Raw genomic sequence first — 15,918 nt, 5'->3', positions numbered from 1 at the left:
GTTTTGGACTCCCCTATCCTGGGGAAAAGACTTTGTCTATTTACCTTAACATGTCCTTCATGATTTTATAAACCTCCATAAGGTCACCCCTCAGCCTCCAATGCTCCAGGGAAAGCAATCGCAGCCTATTCAGCCCCTCCCTCTAGCTCAAACCCACCAATCCTAGTAACATTCTTGTAAATCTTTTCTGAACCCTTTCAAATTTCACAACCGCCTTCCTGTAGCAGGGAGACCAGAATTGCCTGCAGTATTCCAAAAGTGGCCTAACCAAAGTCCTGTATGGCCGCAACATGACCTCCTAACTCCTTTTACTCAATGCACTGACCAATAAAGGAAAGCATAACAAATGTCTTCTTCACCACCCTATCTACCTGCAACTCTACTTTCAAGGCAGTATGTACTTGCACTCCAAGGTCTCTTTGTTCAGTAACACTTCCCAGGACCTTACCATTAGGTGTATAAGTCCAGCCTTGGTTTGCCCTAGCATAACATCTTGCCAGATGGGAGATCCCTCAACTGATGCAATATTACCACAGTACTGTACTGGTTTGGCAGCTGAGGTTGTATCCTTCTGGCTTTGGTTTGGGATCTGTACTATCAGTTGAGCTATACAGATAACCAAGTTTTTAGATTTTGAAAAGCCCATACATTAATATCACACACAATCCAGTAACATTGCCATCAGAATAGTCTAGCTGCTCTCAGTCTAGGGAAGGATAAAAGTCTTCCGGTAGCTATGGCTAAAGATTTGCTTCTGTTTCATTTGTGATTAGTTTGATCAGCTGGATTTTCCAGTTTCAGGATGCATTCCTGACTGACATAAAATATTCATCTGTCGCTTCCTTCCCAATCACCTAAAAGACACAAAAAAATGTTGCTTGCAATATTTTAAGTTACAAACACCACTCCCACCATCCAATATTAATGAATATCTCCTTGATCCTGAATGTGCCTAAATTCCTGTACGTCAACTTCCCTTTGTAGCTCTGAATGTGGTGAAGTGCTATTATATTGCATTAATTTATTACATCTGTTGAGGCTTCAATGGAAGTGCTCTTATTGGCAACTCAGAATGAGGCCCAGAACTCATAGTCCTCCTAGGTTACAGAGACTCAACTGAAACATGTCTGAAACTTCTGACCTCTAATGTTTATGGTATCTGATGAGACCCTTGAGACCTTATGCTGGCCCTGACCACTTTTTCCTGCACAGCCAGGCAATCTCTCTGTACTGTATCTTAATCTTTTTCCTTTTCCCTTTTTCTGTTTCTGACTCTGACTCTCTTCTCTCTTTATTTTCAGTGTCCCACCTTTCCTCATCCTTTGATGATCTCTATCATTCCTTAGCTTCATTTTTTAAGGTCTGCTTAACAGACCATGTAATGGAGAATGCAGCTGACTAGTTCAGGCACCACAAACACAACATCAGGAGACCAATGGACTGTTTGATGATGGTTCTGTGAGCAATGGTTTTGATTGTGGCTCTACCTTGGGTAACACAAGGCAATAAGGAATTATCTCTTCAAAGGATATCCCTTGTCCCCTGGAGTTGTACCATGAAGTTTCGGAGATGAAATTAAGAAATGTAACTTTTTTTGACTGTTAGATAATGAAGATATTATGGTAGCTGCCAGGACAGCGATAAATTTCTCACGGCTCATAAATAAATAAATCCATGTCCCTCACCACTCCAGTTACATAAATAAATAAATTTATCTTGCAACTGCTTTATACTTACAAATATGGATCTACTCTTTTCAACAATTCCAGTTATTCAAAAATAAAGCTGTGCCTTTAATATTTCCTGGTTTTAGAAATGAATAACTGTTTGCCTTGACACCACATTATATATAATCCACAGGTAGTATGGGCAAACATCACCAACGAGAAAAGCTCCCTACATGACTCTATATATAAATATCAAAAATATTAACTTTGCTTTGTTCTGTGACTTACCTATGATCCAGGCCTGATGGTTACTGTAATGTCGTAGATTTTACTGCAAGCTAATGTAGAAGCAATGAAGTTTAGAAAATAGAAACTGTGAGGGAAGTCTTAAACTAAAATAAAAAATGTGGAGAAATCAGAAGGTGTTCAAGTCAGCAGCACGGCACATCACAATGACAGTCATTAAGAGAAATTTTCACCCCGAATAAGACTTTAAATCAGAAGACTGTATCCTGGGAGATGGGACTGTTTGTTTCTCTATTTTTTTCCAATTACAAACATAAAATGTCAATTTCAGTGAAAAGGTAAACTGAGCTCAACATTAAGTCCTACTAATTTGCAGTAGGGCCAGTTTTCTAGACTTTCACATGATTGAATCATTGGCCTAAGCTTCGCAGCAGTAAGGATCCTGAGACTTCGGCATTCTTCACCATTACTTCATTGAAGCTGATGGTAAAAATTGGGAGTCTGCATTTCCTCAGAAAAATGCAGAAACTCCACTGTTGTCCTCCATAGGGCATACTCTTGAGGTCTTCCAGAATGTAATCCTGAAGCAGACAGTGAAAGGACAACAATCTCTTCCACTGTGTCATTAATTGCATCATAATAACCCTTGAAAATGTTAAACACTGTTGACAGATGTTGTAATTGGACTTTAAACAGCCCATTAATTTGATAATTGCTACTGAACACACTCACTGGCTTGGAGAAATTATTTTTAACTTCAGAGAATGTCAAAAAGCAGTGCAGCTTTTAAAAGTTTTTTAAATGAAATTTAGCACTATCTAGATCCAATGGTGATCACTCATTCTGAAAATAACTGAAGTATAAATTTAAAAGTGAAGTGATTCAATGTTTTTAACTTTCAGGTCGTTGTCTGTGAGAGCAATTCATTGACTGCTTTCACCAATTAAGGGGAAGTCCTTTTGAAAGAGATGGTTAGATGTTTCTCATGGTCACTGACAAACAGCATTGCTACCACTGACAGCAAAATCCAAGCTATTATTAACACTGACATTGAGTATTCATAGTGCGCCTTGACTTCTTGGTCACTTTCCCTGCTCAGTATTACATAGAGTTGTGCAGAATGTACAGCACAGTTAACTGGTCTGTGCTGGTATTCCTCCTACATAAGCCTCAACCACCTGAAGACACGTAATGCTAGTGGTTGGTTTAATGTGCCTTCTCTGGGTTCTACGCTACTGAAGCAATATGGAGAGTTACATTTGCATATTCTTAGGAGTCAGGTTTCTGGCAAAGTTGGGATGACTTTAGGCATCTTGTAAACACGATGGAAAGGATCCAGATTCCTTTTTCCATCAGATTCTGTTTTTACAGGCAGATGGATGTGGACAAATAATAAATTATACAGATGAAAAATGAGATATTGGCAAGGGCCACTTAAGTTTAAAAGGAATTATTTTTGCTGTTGCAAGAATTTTGGAGCCATGATTTAATGGAGGAGGTATAAATGCTTTTGAAGCATTGATGAGGTCTGTTCAAATGCCATGGTCTAAAGTGATTTAAATCTCAAGCTCTTTAAAGATTAAATAAACAAGCTTTAGCTTTCAATTAAAAATAAAAAGGCAGATAATCAAAGCACTTCAGCATGACTGACAGTCTAGCTTAGAAAAAAAATTATCATCTGTTCCTGCAGTTTTGATCATTTTCTCAGTTTGCATTTCCCAAAGACTGTTATTACACTTGAGCCCTTTATGAATGTTTGGCTGATTTTCAAAGTTTCCTAAATGAATTATCTAAGCAGAAGGATGTGTTCACATTTTTATTAGCTGTTTTTAGAAAATATTGAAGGATTAGCTATCTTTGTGGTTAGTGAATAACAATGTGTTTATTTTAAAAGCAAATTGACCACTAAGAGGAGATTTAAACAGGTTTCATGAAAGAGATTAGGAATATATCAAGTTATGAGTTATAGAGTCATGTAGCATGGAAACAGATTCTTCGGTCCAATTTGTCCATGTCAACCATACATCCCAATCTGACCCAGTCCCACCTCTAAACTCTTCCTACTTATTGACCCATCCAGATGCCTTTTAAATGTTGTAATCATCGCCACCATTTCCTCTGGCAGCTTGTTCCATACATGTGCCACTTTCTACATGAAAAGGTTACCCCCCAGGTTCTTTTTTAAATCTTTCCTCTCTCACCTTAAACCTATACCCTCTATTTTTGGACAACACCACCCTGGGGGAAAAGACATTGGCTATTCACCTTATCCAGACCCTCATGATTTTATAAATCTGAATAAGGCCACATCCTCAGCATCCAACATACCTGGGGGACAAAAGCTATTCAGCCTCTCCCTACAACTCAAACTCTCCAGTCCCAGCAACATCTTTGTAAATCTTTTTTGCACTCTCTCAAGTTTCACATCTTTCCTGTAGAAGGATGACTAGAATTCTATGCAGTATTCTGAAAGTGGTCTCACTAATGTCCTGTATCATCAGAACATGATGTCCCAACTCCTATACTCAGTGTTCCAACCAATGAAGGCAAGCATGCCAAATGCCGCCTTCAACACCCTATCTCTCTGTAACTCCACTTTCAAGGAACTATGAATCTGCACACCTAGGTCTTTTTGTTCAGCAGCATTCCCCAGAGCCCTACCATTAAAAGTATAAATCCTGCCCTGGTTTGCCTTACCAAAATGCAATACCTCACCTTTACCTAACTTAAAATCTATCTGCCACTCCTCAGCCCATTGACCTATCTGATCAAGGTCCTGTTTTCTGAGATAATCTTCTTCACTATCCATGACACAACCTATTTTGGTGTCATCAGCAAAGTTGTGAATCATACCTCATATATCCAACTCATTTATGTAATGACAAAAAGCAGTGGACTCAGCACTGATCCCTGTGTTACAATGCTAGTCACAGGCCTCCAGTCTGAAAAGCAATCCTCTACCACCACCCTCTGTCTCCTACCTTCAAGCCAACTTTGTATCCAATTAGTTAGCTCCCCCGGATCACATGTGATCTAACCTTTCTAACCAGTCTACCATGTGTAACCTTGCTGAATGCTTTGCTGAAATCCATATAGACAACATCTACCGCTCTACCTTCATCAACCTTCTCTGTCACTTATTCAAAAACTCAATCAAGTTTATGCATGGGAAATGGTGTCTCACTAAGTGATGTTGACAATCCCTAATCAGTCCTTACGTTTTCAATTCCCTGCAACAATTTACCTACCACTGATGTCAAGCTCACCAGTCTATAGTTCCCTGGCTTTTCCTTGCTGCCTTTCTTAAATAATGGCACCACATTATTCACCTTCCCATCTTCCGGCACTTCACCCTGATAGAACACATATCTTAGCAAGGGGCCCAGCTATCTCTTCTCTAACCTGTCATAAAGTTCTGGGAAAAACCTGCTTAGGTCCCAGGGATTTGTCAACCTTTGTCAGGGAAAACTTACTTACTTTGTTACAGATTAAAGTAATCTAATTGATGTAAAAGAGAACAAAACATGTAAATTTGTTTAATAATCCCTCCTCAAACTGTGTAAAATAACTTGGAATTGTCAATTAAACAATGGAATGACATGCAATCCACTGTGATAATGGAAAGCTATGAAGTAAGAACTGCAGCATTAATCTAGTAATGGTAGCTTTCAGGCTTATGTCAATAGAGATGGTGAAATAGCAAGAAATATTTTTAAATCTCAAGACATTCTTTTTAAAAATTTAAGGGCAGGAGTTTTAAGTGCCTTGTCAGTTCCTTCAGACAAGCTCTTTTGACAGTTACTTTTCGGCTTGACAGTTCCAATGAGTTTATATAATTTTTATGCACATTCCTTTCTACTTTGAACATCCTGAATGCTGCCCTACTTCTCTCACAATGTCCCTTACCTTGCTTAAGCATAGCGTATCTCATCCACTGGTCAATAGATTGTTAAAAAATATCCTGGGAAATAGGTAAATGGGTACCTTACCTCTCCAAGAAACTCTTCAAGGTTCAGATCTACTGCTCTCAGACCTAATCTGCACACACCTCCCATTCCTGGCTAATGAAAATCTGATATGACTAAAAAACCACTGCCTCTGTGAAGTATCAGGGTGTTGTTTGTAAACAAGTTCCATTTCCCAATCTCCACCACACCCACAAAAATGGTAGGATAATCAGAGGTTCTCTTTTGTTACAAACATTTAGACCTTAATCTTTTTTCATCTTCATATGGCTTCTCAGGTCTGTTCCAAGTGAATACCAGATGAATGGCTATGGAAGGACCAAAAGTCAAATGAGGGAGTGTGGGGATGTCAGAGCCATGAAGGTGTACAGTGTGGTTTGAGGGGACATCAGTCTTGCATTGAGTTATGGATGCATGGGGATGGCTGAGGAGTGGGTGATTTATAGAGCATGAGAGTCTCATAGCCTTTTGCACATCTAAGTAAAGTCTCAGAGAACAGAGCAGGCTAAAAAGCCCTTCTTTCTACTTGCCTCCATGGGCAGGTACCACTGAAATGCCTCTGCTGCCAATTGGCCCAATTCCACACTGGTTCCACCTCCCCCAACAAAGATACAGCAGGTGAAGGCCACTTTAAAGGAGATGAGTCTGCCAAGTTGGAAAATTTCCTAATCTGAGCTTCCTACTTTGCTGGCAAAATGTCTGTACCTTCTTTGAGGCTTGTTATTATGGAAGCTGAGGAGACAACTTTGGCAGGCAGGGAAGACAGCAGAATCTAAGCCCGGATATCCAGCAAGAGATATGTGCAGAACCAGGTTCCTTTACACATCTCAAACATTTAGTGGTCAACATTTATGAGTAAGTGTGATGTTTCTGTCAGAATTATTTATTTCCAAATGTGTTTCTTGCATGATATAAATGTGGCTAGACTTGGATCTGAGTCAGAAGTTGTTAGTGTCTAAAACCTGTTCAAGGAAATAAATGGAGCAGGTTCCAACTTGATTAATAACTTTTGATATTGGCACTTTTTCCATTGTTCTTTGTCTGAGCAAAGAGAAATTTGCTTTTTGTAGAAGGGATTGGAACTAAAATGATAGTTGAGTTATTTCTATGGAAAGATTTAATTATCCAGTCTCACTCATTACAAAACAGGCAGCAATTAGACATTATCTAATTCAGGGCAGTGCTCTGCAACATCTAAACATAAGCTCCAAAAGCAAATATTTCATTACATTTGAAGTGGCCTCTCAGACAAAGGAAGAATCACCCATTCAATCATTGTTTTTTCTGCCTGGTGGGTGGAGATTTTCCAGAACCTTTTGTTCTTATTCCAGCTTTCCAGCATCTGCAATACTTTTGCTTTTGAAATAACCTCACCAATTCCACAGTACAGGTTGATAAAATGACTTTCTCTGACATCTGATAAAAGATTAATTCCATTTTTTTTCTCAGCATTTCAAATCTTTAGTGGGAAGGAAGATGTCATGAAGGAACTGGAGGAAGTCCAGGCAGAAAGGAAAGCCCAAAAACACATTCAGTTGTTATCAGTGTTGGACTTACTGAGAAAGCAGTCTGTACGCTGGCAAGTCATCACAGTCATTGTCATTATGGCCTGCTACCAGCTCTGTGGTCTGAATGCTGTAAGTATAGCATACATTATTGGTACACTGTTATAGGGCTGAGTCCATACTGCACATGTGATTTCCGGTAAGTTGAATGAAAGAGAAGGACCATAATAGTTCGGTGGAACAGACATTGAGTCATATAAACCAAAGAGATTCCAGCCAATCACTGTGTTGAATAGATTGTAATGTGACCACTGTAATAAGTCTCAAGAGAGGTGGGTTGAGAAAGGGAATTAAAATCATGTTGTTCATTATTATTCAGTGACACGAAATTAGATTCCCTACAGCGTGGAAACAGGCCCTTCAGCCCAACAAGTTCATACGGGCCCTCCGCAGAGTAACCCACCCCAGACCCATTTCCCTCTGACTAATGCACCTAACACTATGGACAATTTAGCATGGCCAATTCACCTGACCTGCACGTCTTTGCAATTGTGAGGAAACCAGAGCACTGGAAGGAAACCCACGCAGACACAGGGAGAATGTGCAAATTCCACACAGACACTCACCCGAGGCGGGAATTGAACCTGGGACCCTGGTGCTGTAAGGCAGCAGTGCTAATCACTGAGCCACTGTGCCATCCCACTGTGCCATTACTCCACTATGTGGAGAAAAATCACCACTGTTCCGCTGGGTGGAAATGAGGTGGTCAGTCACTTAAAATTCATTCAGAAGCACTTGTTAGTTCCTGTTTCTGAGCCAGTTGATACCATCCAGAAAAAAATTTCATAGGTGGTCAGGGCACTTGTCTGGTTTAGGCAGTAACCTCTTTTAATGGTCAAATCAAGATCGCATGTTAAAATGCTAATTGCTATTTTGGGTGGCATCTAAGTGGAATCCAGTTTTACTTCAGTCAGACCGGACCTAAAGCACTAAGCTTAAGTGATAAGAAGTTAGGAATTGAAGATTATCAGAGTGGTTTATGGAGCCAAGTACAGAAGTCACTTGAAGATAGCAGTCAGGAAATTCTTTCAGGGAGCAGCTACATATTTTCAGCCTGCACCTGGAGCACAAGTCTGAATTTATTCACGGGTCCAATGCGTGGAATGAGTAATTAGCCAAATCCATCTTCACCTCTGAACTAAACAATCAACTAGAACTCCATCTGGGAGTGAATGCAGAAGAAAATCTGGATTGGAACATTGATTGAAAATCACAGGTTGATAAAATGACTTTCTCTGACATCTGAAAAAAGATTAATTCAATTTTTTTTCTCAGCATTTCAAATCTTTAGTGGGAAGGAAGATGTCATGAAGGAACTGGAGGAAGTCCAGGCAGAAAGGAAAGCCCAAAAACACATTCAGTTGTTATCAGTGTTGGACTTACTGAGAAAGCAGTCTGTACGCTGGCAAGTCATCACAGTCTAGTTGATTGTTTGAGACCGAAAAGAGGAAGAAAGTCAAACCATAAATGTATTCGTCATGCTTGATGCTTCTGTGCTCTGTGATAATGGAGTGTCACTGAAGGCAATAACAGATAAGTCCCCAGTGCAGAGTGTTCTGTTCTTCCTTTAAAGGAAGAATGTGTGTGTGTTCTGCAGAGAGAAAGGAATAACTGGGAAATAAAATACTTGTTAAAGGGGTGAATGTGTTTGGTTGCATGAAGGAAACAAAACCTTTTTATGAGCACACAGCAGACCATATTGATTCTTTGAGTGAATAATAGATAAATCCCATGTGAAGTTTAACTAATTAAAATCAGCTATGATTTTGCATTCATATCAGTCACTTCAGGAAAAGTGATGTTGAAAAGGGAAACAAGCAAGAGGAAATGATTCATGTTAAATATAACACTGTGCCTCAGTTGGAATTGGAATATTGGGACATGGTGAAACTCTTCATCTTATTTTGTTTAAACATTAGATTTAAACTTCTGATATGATCTTCCATAACTTGCAAGGAAATGAACTTACCTTGTTTCACAAAAGTTGATTTAAGGCTTGAAAGAGAGACTAGAGAAAAATGACTCGAAAATAAAATGGTTGTAGGATAAACTGATTGCAGAAAAAGAATCAGCAAACATTGGTTGGATTTAAATAAAGTAGCCCATCTCTCAGGGCATTGGTGGTAACAGAATAGTTTCTTAAAAAAAACTGGAACTGATGATATTTCAGCAGCAGAAAGCTGGAGATTTTCAAAGTGTGAATAGGAACCTAAACGCCAGAATATTGACACAATTCCAGCTGCAGTTCTGTTTTAAATGATCAACCCCCCCCCAATATTTGTAAAATGGGCCTGGAATTTGTCAGTTGCTGACATTGGATTTTTTTCCACTGATGAAAGAATCATATTGGTATGGCAGCTCTATTTGGGTTTACAGCAATCATTGATCCTCCATTTTACAGGCCAGATGACAACAATCTTCCACAATAGGTTGGCACCACACAAGCTGGGGTGTATTAAAAGCTCACTAAATTTCATTTTAATTTAGGCTTGATAAGTTTCCTTTGATTTTTATTGTTGTGCCCCTTAGGAGCTGTTTACATTAATTTCGTGACTTGTTCATTTCAAAATAATAGAGGAGGAAGAATAATGCTGTCAGACTAATCAGAAATCTCTGATGTAGATCACTGTCAAATAGCACCTGTAACAATGAAATGCCCCAAGCTGATGACAAGATAAAATTGATTAAATGTACGCTACCCCACATCCACAAACCAACTGTCATTTCCTACAGCTCTTGGAGAGAGTGACGATACCATGGCTTTAAGAGGTGAATTTTGTCCTGATTCTTTTTGAAGAGAGGTTTTCAAGCTAGAGGTGTCTATTTTATTTCAATAAAGTAAACAGCTTGTGGGGCTTTGGGGTCTTTCTTTTTAAGTTGGAACAATAGAATCAGCCTGGGTATGCTTGCCCAGAATCAAAAGTTTTCATTTTAGTTTTTCAGTACATGCTAGTCTTGAAGCTGGGTTTGAAAGCTGCAGCACATCTCTTCCTGCTCCCATCTCTCTGTCCTTTCTTGATATTTTTCCTCCTGGACTGGAGAATCGCCTGTGAGATTTTTTTTTTGTTGAATTTGCCTTTGCCAAGGGTGTGTTTATAGGATACTATATTGGAACAGTTACTGTTTAGTAGTTCCGTGACCTATTATTATGTTAAATTTTCCAATAGAGTTAATTTTTCCAATTTCTTCCTTCTTTTGTTGTATTTTAACTACACTGTATGAATAAAATGTGTTTTGCTTCAAATCTGGAAATTTGGCCAATCGATTTGCATCCAGAATGCAACACCTGCCACTTGCCCATAAAATAAGAAAAGGTTTGTGTTTGGGCTATCATCTTAATATATTTTGAGTGGTTGGTCTGTTCTATAGCAAGAGACAGTGCAGATCCAGACGAAGGATACCAGTCTCCTGACTACATCATAAGTAAATCCTAAACAGGTTAGTGGTGCGAAAAAAGGGATCTTGCTTCTTCCAAACAATAAGTTGAACATACTTAGGATGTGAAAAGCTAAAATATTGCTCACTCTGCACGGTTCTGTTGTCCATAATGTCATACAATATAAAGGCTTTGGAGAAACTGTGACAAAAGGATTCAGAAGGATGATGCTTGACTCGAGAGAGTCAAGGAAACTGCCCAGACTGGAGTTCTATTCTCTAGAAATGACATAAAAACTGATAGAAGACTTCATGATACATAAATACTTGGAGTTTAATCATAGAAATTCGACAGTGTAGAAACAGGCCATTCGGCCCAACAAGTCCACACCGACCCTCTGAAGAACATTCCACCATGTCCCATTCCCCTACATTTTCCCTGACTCATGAACTGACTGAGTTTTTTTGAAAAAGTAACTGTGGTTTGATGAGGGCAGAGCAGTGGACGTGATCTGTATGTACTTCAGTAAGGCATTTCACAAAGATCCCCATGGGAGACTGGTTAGCAATGTTAGATCTCATGGAATCTCATGGGGACAACTAACCATTTGGATACAGAACTGGCTCAAAGGTAGAGGACAGAGGGTGGTGGTGGTGGTGGAAGGTTTTTTTTGCATACTGGAGGCCTGTGACCAGTGGAGTGCCACAAGGATTGATGCTGGGTCCACTACTTTTCGGCATTTGTATAAATGATTTGGATGTGAGCATAAAGGGATAGTTAGTAAGTTTGCAGATGACACCAAAATTGGAAGTGTAGTGGGCAGCGAAGAAGGTTACCTCACTTTACAATGGGATCTTGATCTGATGGGCCTATGGGCTGAGGAGTGGTAGACGAAGTTTAATTTCAATAAATGTCAGGTGTTGCCTTTTGGGAAAGCAAATCAGAGCAAGATGTATCCACTTAATGGTAAGGTCCTAGGGAGTATTTCTGAACAAAGAGACCTTGGAGTGCAGGTTCATAGCTCCTTGAAAGTAGAGTTGCAGGATAGTGAAGAAGGCATTTGGTATGCTTTCCATTATTGGTCAGAGTATTGAGTATAGGAGTTGGGAGGCCATGTTGCAGCTATACAGGACTTTAGATAGGCCACTTTTGGAATATTGCATACAATTCTGATCTCCTTCCTATCGGAATGATGTTGAGAAACTTGAAAGGGCTCAGAAAAGATTTAGAAGGATGTTGCCAGGATTGGAGGATTTGAGCTACAGGATGAGGTTAAATAGGCTAGGGCTGTTTTCCCTGGAGCGTCGAAGGCTGAGGGGTGATCTTAAAGAGGTTTACAAAATCATGAGGGGCATGGATAGGATAAGTAGACAAAGTCTTTCACTGGTGTGGGGGAGTCCAGAACTAGAGGGCATAGGTTTAGGGTGAGAGGGGAAATGATATAAAAGAAACCTAAGGGGCAACTTTTTCATGCAGAAGGTGGTATGGGTATGGAATGAGCTGCCAGAGGAAGTAGTGGACGCTGGCACAATTGCAACATTTAAGAGGCATCTGGATGGGTTTATGAATAGGAAGGGTTTAGAGGGATATGGGCCAAGATTAGGTTGGGATATCTGATCGGTATGGATTAGTTGGATGAAGGGTCTGTTTCTGTGCTGTACATCTCCATGACTCTATAATACACCTAACCTACACATCTTTGAACACTATGTGTGATTTAACGTGGCCAATTCACCTAACCTGCACATTTTTTGGACTGTGGAAGAAAGCCAAAGCCCTTGGAGGAACCTCATGCAGATACGGGGAGAATGTGCAAACTCCACACAGCCACCCGAGGCTGGAATCAAACCCGGGTCCCCTGATGCTGTAAGGCAGCAGTGCAAACCACTGCTAACCAGTGTTAGCCACTGTGCCATCCCGTGGTTTGGTCAGAAATGAGAAAGCTGGGAAGCTATGATGTGGGTCAAGAAATCAGGATCACTACGCTGAAACAATTCCATTCTAATTGTCTCCATAGGTTCTAAATGGTAAATTCCGATCTTGTAATTTCCATACATTTGTATCTCTTTAATAGGCTAGCTCACCTCACTTCAATGCTATTTCTAATTCTCCTCACCTTTCCTGAGAAACTAGATGGAGCAATTCCCCATCATTCACGTCAGAGTGTCTACAGCTAGCCATCTGTCATCCAACTATGTCTTCACTGTAATGCCCCTACCTGCTCCATGGACACCTTCCTCCTTCAACCTTTGACCACACAAGCTGGCATAGGCAAACCATCAGCCTTACCATCATCATTGCCACTTCATCACTTCTTCAGGGACACCTACAACTTGCAAGTACTATCCAAGTTGCTTTCCGAGCAGGAATACCTTTGCATCCAGGCTGTATGCTCCTTTTGGATTTTAGCTTGCCTTCATCACGCTCACTCACTTTGAATTTAAGTGGAGCCTCTGTATCTCAGATTGGTTTTTATTACAGAGGGAAAGATTGTCAGCTTGTTAAGGTGAGTCAGTCCAGTGCATTGGCCATGGTCAGTCAAACACTAAGTCCTAATAGAGTCCTGGGGAAAGTCGGCAGTTATAGGCTTAATTGGATTGGGTTACAGAGGGGATGATGACAGCGAAAAGGGTGTAATTTGTGATAGAAAAGTGAGATCTCATAGAGCACAGGTAAGGGCACAAACCTCCAGGACTATCACACTGACCTCGACATGAGCAGAGTGTTAGGCCAACACGGTATGGCAATTCACAAAGTCACAGCTTGTTGCAGTAAATCAGAGACGTTGGTAGTTACATAAAAGGGGTAGTGGGGGTGGAGAGACTTGATAGAAACAGGGGGATGGCAAAAACTCATGGGAGTCACGAGGCCAGTGAAGGTGCAATTGAATTCATCATGCAACCACTGATTCCTGATTTTCCATCCATGAACATTTAAATTGCACTTCATGGCAGCTCTGGCATTGTCCAAGAATGCACATTAGGAATTATGTCTGCAAGCAATCATGACCATGACATTGTGCACATCAAGTGTCTCCTTGTCATGACACCTCAAAAACTGTAATTAGACAAACTGTATTAAAAGTGTAGTGGCCAGGAAAATCGACGTTTCGGGCAAAAGCCCCTAATCAGGAACAGAGGCAAGAAGCCTCCAGGGTGGAGAGAGAAATGATGGGGGAGTGGGGGGGGGGGGGGGGTGTGTGGGGGAAGGGGAGCTGGGGACTAGGGAGAAGGTAGCAAAGAGTACAATAGGTGAATGGGGGAGGGGATGGAGGTGATAGGTCATCAGATTCCAGTATCTGCAGTCCTTACTTTTGCCCTGTATTAAAAGTGTAACCTAACTTGGCATTTCACAAACACGCCTCATCTTCTACCTTGGAACCCTTCAACCCCAGGGCGTCAATGTAGACTTCACCAGTTTTCTCATTTCCCCTCCCCCACCTTACCCCAGTTCCATCCTTCCAGCTCATCACTGTCCCCCTACCTGCCTATCTTCCTTTCCATCTATCCACTCCACCCTCCCCTCTGACCTATCACCTCCATCCCCACCCCCATTCACCCATTGTACTCTTTGCTACCTTCTCCCCAGCTCCCCCCCTTCCCCATGTATCTCTCCACCCTGGAGGCTTCCTGTCTCTATTCCTGATGAAGGGCTTTAGCCCAAAACATCGATTTTCCTGCTCCTCGGATGCTGCCTGATCTGCTGTGCTTTTCCAGCACCACTCTGATCTAAACTCGGTTTCCAGCATCTGCAGTCCTCACTTTTGCCCTGTATTAAAAGTGTAACCTAACTTGGCATTTCGCAAACACATTCCATAGCTATCATGAGCAGACAACATGTCATTGTCGTCACATTCACACACTGAACTGTAAATATACCAAGGACATGGTCTGTGTTGAGCAAAGTGTGGAGCTACCATGATGGTTTCCTGTCAGAATTCAAATTCCTCAATGGAGCATTTTGGTTGAGCAATGTATATTTAGATTCAGTTGTACACCTTTAGAGACGTGGCATTGACCTATTTGGGAAGCTTCCATGTCTTGCTATGCCATGAGACTCCAGTAGGTTGGATGTGAGGGTTCAGGAGTTACTTTAATGAGGTAGTGTTCTCTTGCTGACATTCCCCACATATTCTCTGCTCATACATCTCACCTGGATATTGTTTCTGAGGGTTCAGTAACTTCCTACTCCGTGCTGACGGCCTGTGGCATTGGCCTTTTCTGGCCTGGGTGCTGCCATGGTCTGAATAAGACATGAGTGAGTATTAGTTATCTAAGAAGGATAAAAAGCTTGTCCAGTTTAAGAAGGAGTTTGCATTGGTAGTAGTGGGAGAGCAGTGCAACACAACACAATGAAGCAGATTCGGTTAGTTACTCACTGAAACCTCCCCATTCCCAATCAGTGGTTATGCCTGTCTCTATGTCCACTGTGTCATGATGAGTCTACCATCTGACACAACCCCACCAGTCTTGGCTCCGATGTAGGCCTATTTTTCCTGCATTGAAACAATGAGAGGGATTGAATCTGATAGATTTAATCCAGAGACCCAGCTAATGTTCTGAGGACTCAGGATCAAATCCTGCAAATGGTGGAGTTTAAATTCAATAAATATCTCGAATTAATAGTCTACTGATGACCATGAATCTGTTGTTGATTTTTGGAAAAAAGCCACCTGGTTCACTAATGCCCTTTAGGGAAGGAAATTGCCATTCATATCTGGCCTACATATGACTCCATACACACAGCAATGTGGTTTGACTCTTAACTGTCCTCTGGGAAATTAGGGATGGGCAATAAATCTTGGCCTCGCCAGTGATACCCTCTTCCATAACTGAATAAAAATAAGAGCTGTTAGTGGTGATGTAGAAACCAGAGAGGTGGCAAGGTGTTGCCAGTGATTGAGTGGCAAGCACAGAAGGCAGGAAAGGTTTGTTATTTGAGGGGATGAGGTGAGTGTGAGCCTTTGAATGCACATGATGCATGCAGTAGTGAGGGTTGTAGTGTTCTGGTGTGCGTGCAGTGGCATGTGCTGTGATTGAGAAATAGCAGAGTGAAGATGATAGCACTTGCCCTTGTGGAACATAGATCAATAATCTTTT

The 15,918-nt window shown here is 40.9% G+C and overlaps 1 protein-coding gene across 5 annotated transcripts in view; it reads left to right on the top strand.

Annotated features, from left to right (window-relative positions):
* Positions 1 to 15,918, top strand: part of slc2a9l2 (solute carrier family 2 member 9, like 2) — a 390,239-nt gene that overhangs the window by 249,531 nt on the left and 124,790 nt on the right. For all 5 annotated transcript variants that reach the window (XM_072579596.1, XM_072579412.1, XM_072579774.1 and 2 more), the window contains exon 8: positions 7,328 to 7,515. In XM_072579596.1, coding sequence (XP_072435697.1) covers positions 7,328 to 7,515 — 188 coding nt within the window. The remainder of the gene's footprint in view (positions 1 to 7,327; positions 7,516 to 15,918) is intronic.

Source organism: Chiloscyllium punctatum, chromosome 1, assembly GCF_047496795.1.
Source record: "Chiloscyllium punctatum isolate Juve2018m chromosome 1, sChiPun1.3, whole genome shotgun sequence".
NCBI lineage: Eukaryota > Metazoa > Chordata > Chondrichthyes > Orectolobiformes > Hemiscylliidae > Chiloscyllium > Chiloscyllium punctatum.
Note: the sequence above shows the minus strand (reverse complement) of the source record. Positions and strands in the feature narration are given on the sequence as shown.